At 31.9% G+C, this 17,466-nt stretch overlaps 1 protein-coding gene across 1 annotated transcript; it reads left to right on the forward strand.

Annotated features, from left to right (window-relative positions):
• The first annotated feature begins 996 nt into the window (after window positions 1-996).
• LOC143072578 (uncharacterized) lies at window positions 997-16,001 on the forward strand. The gene is made up of 5 exons (XM_076247586.1): window positions 997-1,688; window positions 8,222-8,450; window positions 12,267-13,467; window positions 14,353-14,505; window positions 14,767-16,001. Exons 1-5 carry the CDS (start codon window positions 1,428-1,430, stop codon window positions 14,891-14,893), a joined length of 1,971 nt encoding a protein of 656 aa, XP_076103701.1. The 5' UTR covers window positions 997-1,427; the 3' UTR covers window positions 14,894-16,001.
• The last annotated feature ends 1,465 nt before the right edge of the window (window positions 16,002-17,466 follow it).

A 17,466-nucleotide genomic window follows, 5' to 3' on the forward strand; every position in this document is an offset into this window, starting at 1 on the left:
CCATTGCTCAGTGTTAAGTTTTTGTTTTTTGGTCTGTTTTTCTTAAACTATAAGCAATAGGTCAACTATATTTGTTGTATGGAAGAATTGTTAGCTGTACATGCCTGCCTGGCATGGTTCATCTGACCTTGACCTCATTTTCATGGTTCTTGGGTGGATGTTTAGTTTTTTTGGTTAAGTTTATGTGACAGTTGTCGTAAAGCTTTACATTTAGGACTATCAAAATAATATCAATGATTAGCAAAGAAGGCGAGACATTTCAGCGTGTGCACTCTTTTTTTTTTTATAAAGGCCGTTTCTCAAGAAACGAAGAAATCTGCTTATTTTAAGAATGTTCTAAAACTTTAAATCTCTCTACATTTTCGGCGTTACAGTGAAATCATATTCAAATTCACTTAATAAGGAATACATATCTTTTTAAGGTGAGATACGACGCGGAATCAATGTAATAATTATTGATTTTAGCATATATACTGAATTATTTCGTATATATATGCCAGATAATTTCAGCATGTATGCTTAATTAATATTTATGACCTTGATTTCGCGTCAATATTTCTGTATATATATATGCCGAATAATACAGCATATGCTAAATTGAATTAAACAAATTTTGAAATGAATTTAGCATTTGCTGAAATGAATCATATATTTGCTAAATGATATATAGGATGTTATAAAAAATTTGGCATGTGCTGAATGAAATAAGATTTAGCATATACCAAAATGAATGAAGTACATGTATATGCTTAGATAACTAGTTATGATTTTGATTCTGCAGCATAGTGCTGAATCATTTTTATTTTAAATCTGCTTTCTGTTTTAAACAAATAAAATAAAATTCTCACACCCACTTTCACTATAACAAACATGTATTCAATTATTCTATTAACATTCGATGAATAGATATTAAATTCATTAGAAGTAGGGTAAGCGTTCCAGGAAGACACTGGTTAACTGTCATTTGGATTAAAATCAAAATCTCTCGATTGTCCCTCCCGTTTTCTGATATATCGATAGCGAGTAAGATGTATGATTTTGAACAGACTGTCTAAACTGAAGATAAGGAATTCATATGTTAATATAAAATATGTGTAACTTGTTGATGAAATTTTGTTAAAACAATTTGACGAATTTAAACATAATTTACCTCAAATATTTTCTTGTACTGCTGTTTACAATTATTTAGATTATGTGATAACGATTTACATAACAAAAAGTATTGTTAATTACAAAATTGATAATGAATTGAAGAAGCGTTGTGGAACATAAGCTTATAAGAAAACAGGAAGGAAATACGACAGGAATAAGTGACATTTGTTTATTGGTTTGCTTATAATAGCTAGCTTTTTAATCTTCTATATTTGATTTGTTTAACAGTGATAAAAAAAGTTGAAATAATCTGTTGTGAAAGTGAGATTAATAAAATGAACGGAGAGACCGATTCCTCGAAGACAAAGATTCCAAGGCCTCGATCAAGTAGAGTGTATTTTTTCTCTGAAGTGCCGCAGATTGCAAAATGTCATGATTGTGAAGTGTTTGTTCCTGTACCGAAGAAATCAAAAGTTCATCTGTTTAGGAAAAAGAAGTCAGAACTAACATTGCATCCATTTGGATCATGTACTATCATGTTATTGGAATCCGACGCACCGGAGGACATAGTTAATTTCTCAGGAGATGAAAACCAGGTATACAATTAAGCAAAATGCACATTTTATTTATCTTATTAACCTGAAATCTTTAGTTCTTTATGGTAGACATACAGATGTACTGAAAATATACATCTGCACTTGAATAAAAATGTACAGTTGAAGTTTAAGTTGTAATTATATTTGAATTAACTTTCAGTAACTATTACTAGTACTTTTTTTGTGTTTTTGTGCACTGTCTAAATTTGTTCAAGCTCTTTCTTTCTGAAGTCCACAGTTTGGTCTGATGACGTTTGTGCTTCGGACCAATCAGTTGCGCTTAGCCATTTACTATTTCCTATTGGTTTGTTACAGTTTGTTCTTGATATACGTTTAATCCACTGTCCCAGGTAATTGAGGATGGTTCATCGATCACAAACATTCATAATCGTGTCACATTCAGATTTTTTGAAAAAAAGAGAAAGATAATTGGGTAAGTATGTACCGCAAATAAACGAAAAACCCTACCTTCATGACCACGTTAATATGTTAAAACAACTTTTCGAACATGTTTTCTCCATAACAAATAGGCCTTGGAGCATTATTCTTATATGAAATAGATTGGCAAGCTTTATTGATTTGAATATCTGCGGTTTAAAGGGGGGATTCAATTTTAGAAGAAAAAAAAACACCAATCTGTTCCATAACGATTATTTACACCAAAATTAATTTGAGTATTTGAGAAAAAAACACATAAAGTAGTTTGAATTGCCTTGCCAATTAAACATTCTGGTGGATTTTTACTAGGTAGAGGGTTCAAATACCATCCCTGAGTAAAAAATATTTCTTAAACTATCCGGCTTTTCTACCAAACTTGAACAGAAGTTTGTTTATGAATATGAGGATAAGATAGAATATAAAAGTAAATTTTGTAAAAAAAAATCCTGTTTTTCCGTATTGTTCTTATAAATGGACTTAGATTTTTCCGCCAGGAAACATTACTTTTAATCACTTTCTTAATCTTTCCTGGATTCTACTTAACTTGGACAGAAGCTTGTTTATAGTTTAAACATATTTTATTTGCGTAAATGTGCAAAAGGGATGAGACACAAGTTAATCAAACTTATATAGTCTTCTCCCATAACAATTTATAACAATAGAATATTTACAAAGCATGCATACATACAATACATTATATATATATAAAAAATATTTGAACTCTGAAGAGATGGTGAAGCTTGTTTATGAGATAGTATCCAAAAGAAAATTATGATCCTGGTAACTATGATAACTATTGTAAAAAAAATCATTTTTTCCCGTATTTTACTTATAAACGGATTTTCTGCCAGTTAACATTACATTCACTTTGTGATTAAAGTTTATATAATTTAAAAACATTTTTTAATTATCCTGGATGTGTACCAAACTTGGACAGAAGCTTTTTTATGATTAAAAAAACCCAAGTATCTAGAAGGAAATTTCATACCTGTTTATCCGTATTTTACTTATAAACGGACTTCTCTTCCAGTTGACATTATATACGGTCTGAAGTGAAAGTTTTCAAAACATTTATTAGATTCATAAACTATCCTGGATTTTTACCAAACTTGGACAGAAGCTTCTTACAATCAAAATATAGTATCGAGAGGAATATTTTATCAATGTTTTTACTCATTTTTGTTGAGCCTGCGATTAACAGCAAAAGTATGCGAGACATTGGGTTCTGCGGGACCTTTACATATTTTTGTAACATTATGATAAAATCAAGAAGTTGGAATAACTAGAGGATTTGAAAGTTTAAGATATGTGGGCAAGCCAGTGGATCAAAATATAGCGACTAAGTAATAATCACAAAAATTGACAACACGTACCTATTGGAGCATTATAACTCTATAAGTTGTTTGAAATGTAATAATTTAATAAAAGGGGAAGGGATTTCTATGGGTTTCTTTTGGAGGAAGGGGACAAATACAAAGACGAAATGAAAATGTTTAAATTCTTTCATATTTTATAATATAACCACCTCAAAAAGAAGAAAGGGTTTTTTGTTTCTATGATGGTTCGGGGAGTCAAAATACCTCGGCTTATTTGTTCCACCATGTTTTATTTCCAACAGTAGTCCGAATTCTGCCTACGTATGGCAATCCAAAAATCTGACGTCTACAAGAACATTGTTGTCATCTTTCAATGGTAGGGATCAAAATACCATTGCTGATTAAGAGAATACAAACAACTGTTTAAACATGTTTTAATGATATCAAACACTTATTGGAACAGTATTGCCATATAGGTAAAAAGGTAAAACATAGTATTTTTTATTCAACTTCTTATAGGATATCTATTCAAAATAGATCGTTTGAATGAATACGACGAGTAGCAAATCATTGATCTTAACCTCTTTGATATTGAGGGATTTCCGTTTAAACTACTAAAACTAGTGATAATGCTTCAAAAAGATTCAAAACCTTAAGTTCCCAAAACAATGTATAACATCTTTTCTTAGCACACCCTACCATGATAAATTGAACATCCTATCTTAATATGTCAAAATGTTATGTTATAATCGTCGTATTTTGAACCCCCTTTCGCTGTCAGAATTTCATATTGCCAGAGCATACATAGTAGACTTGCTACAATTCCCTTTTATTTATTTCTTTCTTCATAAGTTTACTGATAACTGCCAGCACACTGATTGCCCTTGGAGAAAGGGACTAGTATAATTACATTTTATCCTTCTTCCTGCAGATGTCAGTATAATGGTAATCTCCTAGTTATAGCAGTTAAATTGTTAAAGGGGCAAAATAAAAATAAAACATATCAAGGAAGGGACATGTAGCAAGTCTACATACAAAGCTACACGATGTTATTATAATCTCGAGATTATAATGTGTCATTAAGATCTTGAATGAAGAAATGTACACGTTTCCTGAGTCATCGTATCATTCACTAAAACAACATCTATATCTATTCTGACAATTGATTTTGTAGGAATTCTAGGAAAATACATTGTATTAAATGTAGGCATTTCAGGAAGTCACCCCTCCTCTTATACGTCAGAATTCATATTTACAATATTACAATAACAATTACAATACTTTAACTACATGTATTTATAATGTTGTAGTAATTAAGTATCTTTAAATAAACCAACATTTGTTGGAAAGGATTTTATAATATTGTTCTCTTAGCCATGGTATTTTGATCCTCACATGGCAATATAAAAGCCCACCCATTATTTCTATAAATGATAGCTGGTCTAGATATAATGCTTTAAAAAGTATCTTGATTGGAAAAAGGTTTTTGGTAAAGGTTGTATGACACTTTCTTAGCCAAGGTATTTTGACCTCCCACAAAGGAAAGTTGAACGCACTGGCACTCTCTTTGTAGATCAGAATTTTATACAGTACTAGCATTTACACTACTATAACTAGTTTTAATACTGCAATAAGTATTTATCTTGAATTGAAAACATTAAGGTTCGTTATATTGCTTTGTACCATATTGTTCAATGAATTCTTGCGTATTTTTATGCTTTTATTTCAAAACATCAGTCTCATTTTTTAAACTAGCAGAAAAAATATCTAATATATTATTAGATCTTATAAGAACTTAATATGAAAGTATTTTATGAGTACCCTCTATACTTCATTGTGGAAGTAATTAGATAAAATTAAAGAACAAACTGTAAATGGATATTAAAGTCACAGAAAGACTTCCTTAACGGTTATATTTGAAAATGTATGTACATGTAAGCTTCTGTTTGATAAAGTCGAAAAGTTGCTTCATATTCAATTAATTTGATATTTCTAGCAAGTAACTCTGGTGTTCCAACAGTCGCTCTTATCATCAGTAAAAAGTTAAAAAAAAAAAAAAAAAAAAAAAATACCGAACTCTAAGGAAAATACAAACCGGAAAATCCCAATTCAAATGTCAAAATTTTGTTTTTGTTTTGATCTACCATTTTTTTTTGTGTTATAGTTAAAAGACATAGATGAATAATTTCTTACGAAAGGACGTAAACGCATTGAGGACTAAGTTTATTCTTTCGACCTGTCCAATGAAATATCATGATCGTTTAGGCACTGCCCATTACTAATTGTGTTAGTCGGGGAGGGAATATGTTTTATTCAGGCCAGTAAAAAAAGAAACGAAAGATATACATAGTAATTCTATATTCTGTAGGTTTCGTAGCAACATAGTAGTTACAGTCTAAAGTTACAACAATTACAACAATAAGTGTTTTATACACAAGACATTTTAAAAGAAAGACTTTATTATATAATATAATAATTCTAGACATCATTATCTGAATTAAATATCATAACATACATAAATAATAACATTTCTATTAATTAAAATGCTAAATTATTGGTTTTCTTGGGGTTACTCATTCATTGAAAAATTTAACCTTAAATTTTTTAAACACATAACATAGATGTGGAAATCCCCAGTGTGGGATCCAGGGGGAGGGTTCCGAGGGTTGGAACCCCCCTTTTTTGGACGATCAATGCATTTGAATGGGGACATATAGTTGGAACCCCCCCTTTTGTCCTGGGTTGGGAACCCCCTTTTTAAAATGGCTGGATCCGCCCCTGATCCCTGCAGCAAACTTGACTGTATGAAATGTCACCTGGGGCGATCCCGACAGGTGTGAGCTACTTGACTAGAGAAATAACCGACCTGACAGAAATTAACCCATCTTATGTATTATTGAATTAAGGGAGTATAATTCCCCTTGAATTATAAAGGCCCGGTAACAAATGGACTTACTTTTTTGCATTCAACATAAAGATACCGTCTGGCGTTTATTAACTTTGCAAACATTCAAAGAACTCATACGAATTTCGATGAGAGTAAAAACCCAAAGAAACATTCGAGAATATAGTTTGCTAACAGTTTACACTATGTTACTAAACAATGGACTTAGCTTTTTGTAGTAAAAATTTTAGGCATGTGCATACAATCCGTGGATGATTTTTTTGGTGAATAAACCTTCATGGAATATTACGAAACTTTTGAACGAAAAAGGAATATGAACAAAAATATGAATTTTATTATTCTTCCGTATATTGTGCATTTGAGTTCTCATAACTGGAATTAGTTTTAGCAGTAATAAGTTAATTTTACACTGACAGCAGCGATCACATGCGAACTTTGTTTTGATTTTTAATTTCTTCCAAAAACTATAAATTATTGTTACAAAAGGGGAAGTGAACAAATGCTTTGTTTCCTTTTTTTGTTCCTGTTTTGTTTTGATTAAATCTTATTATAAACTGTATAATCAGTGTCTAATATAGAGCTTATGCAAATCCAGCAACTATGCAAGAAACATTCAGCTTGAATTTCAACATCATTTTGCATCATTTAACATTAAACTCGATATCTGCCTAATTATCAAAGTATTATACATACTATTCCTATCCGATTCTCTTGGAAAATATTAGTTATCTTATGATCTAGGTAAACAGCAGCTATTTGCAATTTTTATTAACTGTATTGGGGGACAATAACAAAAGATTGAAATCAAAATTCTTATTCTGTAAGGCACAGCTCAGCTGATTAAAGAATATTGAACCATATTGCAAAAAATGTATTTGCATCCCAAGCTCATAAATAACCGTTTAATCATTCTCTCTCAGTTGCCATTGTTTAATATCTGCAAATGAACCATATATATATATATATATAGGTCAATGAAGGGAGTCGGGAACCCTAAACCCCTATTTTTACCCCTGACTAAAATTGTATTGATAAATGGTTATATACAAGGAGCCTTATAATTTTTACTGTTGGTTTGATCTGTTCGACTGTCTGCTCGTCTGCGGGTCACATTTATTTTCGGATTCGAAAATTAAAACCCCAGTTTTATGCTTTAATGATTATTATACCCAACGGGACAAGTTCCGTAGGGTTAAATGTTTTTGACCCGTCTGTCAGTCCTGTTCTAGAGATCGCAATTACTCTGAAACCACACAATAGAATTTCATGAAACCTTGTAGAATCTATATAAATGTGCATTTCAACAGGAAATTATGATTCAATTTATTTTTCTGGTAGTAAAGTCATCTTGAACTTTGGTCTAACTAAACTACTGCAATAGTTTGTCACCACAACGTCTCTGAAATCTGAAGTAAAAAAATACATAGACCTGAAAGATGAAATTGAGAAAGGAAATGGGTAATGTGTCAAAGCGACAACAACCCGACCATAGCAGCAGACAACAGCCGAAGGCATTCAATGGGTCTGCTCACAGACAACAAGAAGGGGCTTCAATGTGCATTGTAGGATCAAACGATCATATCTTAGAAACAGTGTTGCAAAATATGTTGATAACCAGTTTTCTATTCGTTAAAGAAATAATTATTTGGCAATATAGCTATTTTTAGACATCGACTATTCGTCTTTGGGGTGGGGTGGATTTTATTAAAACAATAAAGAATGATAAATTCATTTTTTTTTTTATTCTTCACCAAATATTGACATTTCATGATTCGTATTTTGGCTCCTTCAACCATGTGTGTTTTTATAAGTGGTAGCAAAACCACCATACCGGTATAAGGGAAAGTATTTAACACATTTGTGAAACATTTCAGACTCCATTGATGACCATATACCTTAACCGACTCATAGACAGATCATTGGAACACATCGTAAATAAGGCTAAAGTTTGGCAAGAGTTCCATTTGAATGATCAAGGGAAGAAAAGATCCTTTGTATTACAGTTCAAGAAAGGACCGGAGTTTGACGAGTTTTATCCGAAACTTCAGAATGTGATCAATACTCTACATGCTTGTAGAGAAGGCAAAGCAAAAATGAATAAAAGTAAGTTTTTTTGTTAAAAGTATCATTTACACAGCAACCATGACTTATTTAATTGAAAACCCTTCGAATAGAAGCATATATATTTATAATGAACATGACTATGCGGTATCGGCTTTGCTCATTGTTGAAGGCCATACGGTGACCTATAGTTGTTAATGCGGCATAATGCCTGTGTCATTTTGGTCTCTTGTGGATAGTTGTCTCATTAGCAATCATACCACATCTTCTTTTTATATGTATGGCCATTTCTTTTTGAAATAGCCCTTTATTAAAGTAACTGCTTAATGGTTTATTTCTCTCTAAATATACGAAGAAAATGATGGGTCATTCAACAATAGAGGGGGGATTTGAACAAGTATGTGTTTAAGAAAAAAGTCATGATATCATACAATAGCTACATGCAACAGAAATTTAGATCATTTGAATACAAGATAGTTTTCAACATTGGATAATTGGATAATTTCCATGACACTGTGACATAGGTTATACATTGGTGTCAATTCATCATCTTTAAAGTAGGTAAATGCTATGCGGTACGTGTTTTCTTATTGACGGAGAACATATTCATTTGTAGTTGCTACCTTCTGCGTTATTTGGTCGCTATGGTAGAGTTATCTCCTTACGAATCATAAGTACTACATCTTCCCCTGTTTTTTTTAAATTTTATAAAGAACGCAAAAACGCCAGTGTCATTATTTTACCGAACTTTTTAATTACTTCAAGTGAAATGTAGTCTTTGAGAATGGTCCTGCGCTTGGTATTAATTTAATTTTTTGTTATAAATATATAAATAGGACAAAAAAAAGACAGAAATGCACTAAAAACTTGTTAAATAAACCCGGCTTAAAATTTTCTACGCCCAGCGCTCGTTTCGTCTACAATAGTCTTATCATTGACACTCGAATTAAAAAAGATGAAAAGACTAGATTAATAACGAAGATAAAGAGTATTATTTAAGTACCCAAAAGTTCCAAAGGCTTTGCAAATACAGTTTTGTAAACAGTTGATTTTTAATCTTATGGTGATGGATGCTTTCAACCTTGACCTGATAGGATTTTATGTTTTCAATCTATGTTTTGATTCAGTATTTGAGTACGGATGCATGACCTTTTTAATGTGTTATCGGGAAAACACAATTGTGTCACTTTCACATATCCTTAGATCAAAATACTATTCTTATTCAGAACTATATTAAGATATTCATGAATAAAGGACGTCGGTGTTGATTATGATGAGAGTTGTCTTCCTTTTAAGGTTGAAACAATAAGACGTTTCGCAAATCGATAAACGGAGGAAGAAACAATGCTTACAATTACTTTCAAGTATCCTTTTGACACAATACACACCTATTCGTCATAAAACAAGTTATTGACTTTTTTTTCAAGTCAATTTTGTTTAGCAGTTTGTTTTTTTTATTATCTTTGCATCATAGAAAAATCAAATGACTTGAGCGATATATTTCTTTATGGTATATGTCCCTATAGACATTATGCATTGTAAATGGATGGTAAAAGACAGGTATGTTAACAATGCTAGCAATGATTTCCTTAAACAAGTTTATAAATTTAGATGGTTGGCTTTAATTAGAATTAAAAGGTTGTCTAGCACTTTTTGTAAACAATAAACGCTAGCACATCATAGAAAATAAATGAGTTACTTTTCTACATTGGCTAGAGGTATAGGGAGAGGTCAGGAGTCTCTGGCCTTTGTTAGTCTTGTATTATTTTAATTTTAGTTTCTTGTGTACAATTTGGAAATTAGTATGGCGTTCATTATCACTGAACTAGTATATATTTGTTTAGGGGCCAGCTGAAGTACGCCTCCGGGTGCGGGAATTTTTCACTACATTGAAGACCTGTTGGTGACTTCTTCTGTTGTTTTTTTCTATGGTCGGGTTGTTGTCTCTTTGGCACATTCCCCATTTCCATTCTCAATTTTAATCTATGTTTTATTTAACGACAAATAAATTTTATAACAAATAAAGAAATATTTGTATTAAATTCTGTGGATTATCTACAAAAATCTTGGTTTTATTTGCCACGAAATCCCCTTTTTCTATTTAAAAGTAAAATCACAAAAATACTGAACTCCAAGGAAAATTCAAAACGAAAAGTCCCTAATCAAATGGCAAAATCAAAGGATAAAACGCATCAAACGAATGGACATCAACTGTCATATTTCTGACTTGGTACAGGCATTTTCAAATGTAGAAAATGGTGGATTAAAACTGGTTTTATAGCGTTAAACCTCTCACGATTATGACAGTCGCATCACATTCCGTTATTTTTACAACGATGCATGAACAGACAGGCCGTACGGTGACCTATAGTTGTTAATGTCTGTGTCATTTTGGTCTTTTGTGGAAAGTTGTCTCATTGGTAATCATACCACATCTTCTTTTTTATCTAATTTGTAAAATAGTCAAATGCAATGAAACAAGGTATAATAATGCTTTGCTAGAAGTTTCCACTTTTTATATGTACAAAATAGCCTATATCTTTTATTCATTATCTTTGCTGTTTTGATAATGTTGCAGTTTGACACTTGGCCTGAGCATACTATACAGTGATTGTTTTGGATGGCATTAACAGTAATGTGTACAGTTTAAAAAGTGAAATCGGAATGAATGTCTTAATGGCTCGCAAAATAATTTCGGGACACCTGCAACGGCTACATTTTAATCTGAGTTATCTAAACTTATTAAAAGTTACTTATGCTTTATTAACATGACAAATATCTTCTAAACTAAGATCTACTAAATGGGAGCAATTATGTATAAATGTTCCAGACCGTATGAGTATTTGGACCGTACGCGTACGGTCTGGACCATATGCGTACTTTTTCAAAATACTCATACGGTCGGACCGTACGGGTACGGTCTGACAGATATAATGAAGTTAGTCAAGTTTATTAGATACAAATGCATATAACAGATCAACATAACTTAACTCTCACATTATTATAAAAAAACCAATGGTAATTGAAATAAAAAAACTTATATTTCAACTATTTTAAAAATTCAAGCTAATTAACTCTGTTAATCTCTTGTGTTCAGCATGTCGATCAGGAATACATTAATTGAATTATGATCACCGAAATCGAAGATATCGTAAGTAAACATAATGTGGAAGGACAATTGTTTTAGAATATTTAGCAACTTTACAAAAAAAAATGCAAATGCAAAGGAACATGCATGAACTGCAAACATGTAAACGTAAAAAATATTACGTTACATGTGGTAGCAAGTGTCACCTTGGGCGAGAGTACCAAAATAGGATTCAGATATACAATTAAACAAACATTTAATTTAAATTGTTCGCTTTTTCATTTTATCCATCTACTAGTAATTGTAATATTAACAATGTGTAAAATTAAAATAAAGATTGTGATAAATGTTTGTTTAAATTTAACCCATAAGATTAAATAACATGTATGGTCAGCTTGTACTGGACCATACGCGTATACTCATACGGGACAGTATTACGGTCCGACCGTACGAGTATACGTATATGGTCCGGACCGTACGCGTACGTTCCAAATACTCATATGGTCTGGAACATATACATCATATTATACATTGCATGTACCAAGTCAGGAGTATGACAGTTGTTATCCATTCATTTGATGTGTTCATGCTTTCGATTTCACCATTTGTTTAGGGACTTTCCATTTTGAATTTTGGCGTTCAGTATCTTTGTGATTTTACTCAAAAAGAGCTTCAAACAACTGATTTGTAATAAATTCCATTTATGGTCCTTTTTAAAATCAAAAACGCATTTGCTGACATGATGCATTGATTTAAATTTTTCATTTCAGAATACATCTTAGTAGGATTCAAATATAAAGAACCCGATGAATTTATTCGGACAATAAAAGGAACAAGCTCAACAGAAAGTGGAAGCAGTGATAATTCATGTTCTGCTGATACTCTCGTGCACAGACCATACAACCCTCATCCACATGTATCAAGAGTGACTGGCTTAGACCAAGTACTGGAAAGAAGTAAGAGTACACAATCAGTTAAGTCAGATGTAAAGACCCGACAAGACAAATACCTCAAAGTGAGACAAGGTTCAATATCAGCACCTCAATCATGTGAGTTTCTTCAAACGCTCGATGATCCAGCTTGGACAGTAGATTACAGATTAGATTTAAAGACCCCTGAGGAAAAATACAACATAAAAAGAAATGGTTCTGCACCTCAATCAGTTTTTCTTCAAACAGTCGATGACCCAGCTTGGACAGTCGATTTCAGATCAGATATAAAGATCCATGAAGAAAAATACAATAAAGAAAGATATGGTTGTGCACCTCAATCAGTTTTTCTTCAAACTGTTGATGATCCAGCTTGGGGAAAAGATATCAAATCAGATATTCGTGACAAAGATACAATGAAAGGGGACAAACACAATTTCAAAGTTCGGTCGGGTCAGCATGAAAACCTGGAAATAACATTAAGAATTACAGACGTAGACACAGATACTGAAAATGATGAAAATGTTGACAATCAAAATGTCAAAATTCGGTATGATCAGCATGAAAATATGGAGAAGACTTTAAGAATTACGGATATAGACATAGATACTGAAAATGGTGAAAATGTTGACAATCAAAATCTCAAAGTTCGGTCTGATCAGAATGAAAACCTGGAGAAAACTTTGAGAATTACAGATATAGACACAGATACTGAAAATGTTGAAAATATTGACATGGATAACGGTGCTAAAACTATTGACTGTAGTGAAGGTTTCAATACACCAGGCACAGATTTTGAGTACACTGGTAAGGTAAATTCAAACATTGCAGATGATAACAATCTTTTACCAGTTGGTGCTGAAAATCTTACAATGAAGGCAAGACAAGAGCAAAAACAGTCGAAACATTATACTCAATTGCTGCAGACAGCCATTAATGATGGTGATCAGGAGAAAGCTCGTCAGTATGCAGACATTTTAGCAGCAAGTCATGTTGAAGGGAATGTGTTACTTAATTATGAAACAAATGAGCTGGACATCAAGTAAGAATTTTAATACATACTTTAAATGAAGATATCTGTTATGGTACCTTGAATTCCATGACGTATTACTCAGAGACTGTCATGAAAGTGAGAGGTTTAGCGCTATAAAACCAGGTTTAATCCACCATTTTCTACATTTGAAAATGCCTGTATCCAGTTAGGAATATGACAGTTCTTGTCCATTCGTTTTTGATGTGCTTTGTCATTTGATTATGCCATGTGATTATGGACTTTTCGATTAGATTTCCCTCTGAGTTCAGGATTTTTGTGATTTTACTTTTTAAGGCTTTCAACAATAAGCAAATAAAAATGCTCGTCAGTTCAATATTTTACCAATACTCTGCATGAAAAGCCCTCCATGAAGTGTCTGCAAGCTGTTGAATTAAAACAAAAGCAGCGCACATTGCATCCTTCATTGCAAATGTGGAAAGAACATTGTACATGTAGCCGAGCCTTGACTAGGAAATGTCCGACATCAATTTGGTACTTGTTGGACAAAAACAAACATCTTTACTAACTCAATTGACTACTTCGAAAGAACATGCATCTCATTCCTCATACGACAATGCGAAAACACTGCGCTAAAGAGGTAGGCTGCTACCGCCTATACTTTAGCCACATTAAGGAGAGGGCAGACGCAACATCAAAGTTTTGAGCTGAGATCACGGCGGCTTCTATCACTCCTATTGTATCATTCCCCAAGAAATAAAATTATGCTGTATCTTTCTACTGCTATTGGTTCTTGTCTAGACTGTGGATCTCCATGCATCATTGTGGCTAAGTAATATGATATTCCAAATTTTGCAATGAATTCATTTATTAAATGTATTTCAAAATTAATTGACCAAATAAAGTTTGTTTTTATCCCATTTAAACTAATTTCAGCTTTACGAAGAATATAACCTCAATTTTTGTGTTTGACTCACATACCTCTGCATCAGCACATGGTCAGGAAACAACAGCCAAACCTGAAAAACGTTTGCAGTTCCCGCAGCAGTATTTTCAGAACCAACGCGCTAGAAGCATGCCAGACATTAGGTAAATAAGCTATCTGTATACAAAATGGCACTTTTTTAATGATAAAATGTCATTTCCTAAGATTATAAATTATAATTTTGAGAACTATAAAATATGATATTTTTTTTTAACTCTATTTATATATCTAATAATGTAATTTCCTAAGATTATAAATTATAATTTTGAGAACTATAAAATATGATATTTTTTTTTAACTCTATTTATATATCTAATAATGTCATTTTGAATTAATGTTGGGTTTATTTTCTAATTTTAAAATAGCATGCAGTCGCAACAGTTTTCTGGTTATGGTGCCTCATATGACAGAGGATACTCTGGATCCCACACTTTGAACATTCCACCAAACACATCACCTGATGCCATTACTCAACCTGTGTCTGGTGATTGACGTAATAAAGGTTAGCCTGCACCACCCAAAGACGGTTTTGAGTTTCAACTTGTCGCATCTCAATTATAAATATTATTTTAAACTGCTGGTTAATACTGTAAACCAACTTATTTTCGCGACTTTCGCGAGTAGAAAAATAACGCCAATATAAATCGTCGCGAATATGAAAAGCTTGGATTTTACCATTTTAAATACAGTCGAGTATTTTTGAAAATCGAGAAATTAAATAGCTGCGAAGTTGATTAGAGAGGGAAAAACGCGAAATAAAGTATCCGCGAAAATAAGTTGGTTTCCAGTATGCTGTATTGTTTTGATAGCAAACTGTCAAAATTATTTTTAAAAGTAATATCTACAATCTGTATAATTACTACAGAAAACCTGTGTGATTTGTAATACGCTGTATAATCACATTGCTGCTCTTAAATACTACTCTTTGGTCGAATTGTCTCTTTGACACATTATCCGTTTCCTTTCTCAATCTTATGTATTATAGTAAAAAATGTTATTGTTGTATTTTTTGACCTGACAACTTGTTGATCATTTATTTAAACATTGTTCATGGTTAAAACACTTTGTGTTGTAAAAACAAATGTTAGTTAATGTGTGTATTCTTAACTTTTAAAAGATATTAAACGTTATTTCCACATTTATTTGATTGGCAAACGAGTTGCTTTGAATTATAAAAAAGTCCAAAATAGGAGTTTGGGAATGAATTCCCCTTTCCGATGGTAGATTTAAACAGGATATTCAAAGATGCAGTAATAGAATCCGGGAAATACAAACGTGAATGTTCATTTGCCATTAATATTTATCGCAAAGACTCAATTTGAAATAAGCCAAATACTTTTGATTCAAAATAATGCAATGATATCTATGTCAAGTTTGATGTACACATAATTTATAGAATTGTTTTTACTTAGTGTTAATGACGCTTTGTCCTTGTTTTAGTACTTTAATAAAAGTAAAACTAGTGGTACAATTTGTGAGAAAAATAATGTGTTATTCATAATAATGGAGTAGGAAATACCCAACACCAGGGAGCTAGTTGTTTATCGAATATTGTTGTAAGCAGTATACATTTATTTGATGAAATTCATTAAAACCATCTACATCCTACAATTGTAATTATTATTTTAATTTATTTATACGGTTCCTCATAAAATATATTTGTTTGTTTTACTAACTTAAGGTTCATCATAACAAGTGGACAAATATGGTCATATTTTCACCTCAAAAACTCTTCTGAGTACAGTTCCTGTGCAGTTTGGAATGTTTAAGGCCTTTCATCTACTTGATATATAAAAATTAAATTTATTTTGGATATCAGAAAGATACACTCTATTTTGGACTATGATGTCATTTTTTTTCGTTCCTACAGAAACTATTTAATGACACACCTCAGATAAAAAAAAGGGGCAAAAGATCCCAGAGGGACAATCAAACTCATAGACCGAAAATAAACTTACAACGTTACTACATGTAATAATCATGTTAACTGGTAATTATCTAATCAGGTGATTAAACAATATCTATAATTAATAAAATAATTACTCAAACTACAGTATTTGGGAACCGTTGAAAAAACACATTTAATTATCAACAAAGGTCGATGATTAGAACTTTCGGATACGATTAATAATGTTCTGAGTGTCGATACAGGGTGCAACGAATTTGTTCTTATTTAAACATAATTTTTCATAACTTGTCAACTTTCTTTGGGACGTAGCGATTTCTCAAATTTGTTCGGTAACTAACAGTCCTGCTGACGAAAATATATGCTCTGACGGTACAGAGTTGGGATAGCACTTGACTTAGAGTAGCTAAAATTGTCAGCCTTGAAAAAATGTTCCTGTTCATATATCCTAAATATACCTGTGTTTGGAGGACTTTTAAATGACAATGAAACAAAATCATTTGAATTATATTTTAATCCTTAATAATTTTGAATAATATATAATTTCCCGTTAGGTGCTCGCAATAAAAACATATTTGTTGTTTAAACTTAAGAAAGCAACAGGAAACCGATAAGTCGAGAATCATTTTGGTAATCGATACTCGGTACTACCGACCGATACTCGAGTACTCGTTGACATCCCTATTTTTTTTTATTTACGCCAGACGTGCGTTTCGTCTACAAAAGACTTATCAATGACACTTGAATCCAAAAAGTTACAAAGGCGAAATAAATTACATGTTTATATATTCAGAAATAAATCTGAAAATATGCTGAAAGTCTTCGAACGGTGCTGAACTCTTATGATACGTCTAAAAAGAACTTGAAATTTTATGAATTTTGACTGAATAATTTTTTAGACTAGAAATTCAGACAGAACTAAACTGTAAAGAACTGATCCATTAATATATTGTTGTTATAATTCTTTTCTTCGCTTTTTCTAGTTTTTTCCCTATTTTCTCGTGAACTACCTAGACAGTTAGCATTGCTTTCAACTTTTATAACAAAAATTTTTAAAGGCAACATTACTATTTAACGTAATCAACCTTATTATATATAAGGAAATACCTGTACCATTTTTCATCAGTTTGATGAGTTTAAGTTTTAGATTTTGCCATTT

This window comes from Mytilus galloprovincialis, chromosome 4 (genome assembly GCF_965363235.1).
Source record: "Mytilus galloprovincialis chromosome 4, xbMytGall1.hap1.1, whole genome shotgun sequence".
Classification (NCBI taxonomy): Eukaryota; Metazoa; Mollusca; class Bivalvia; order Mytilida; family Mytilidae; genus Mytilus; species Mytilus galloprovincialis.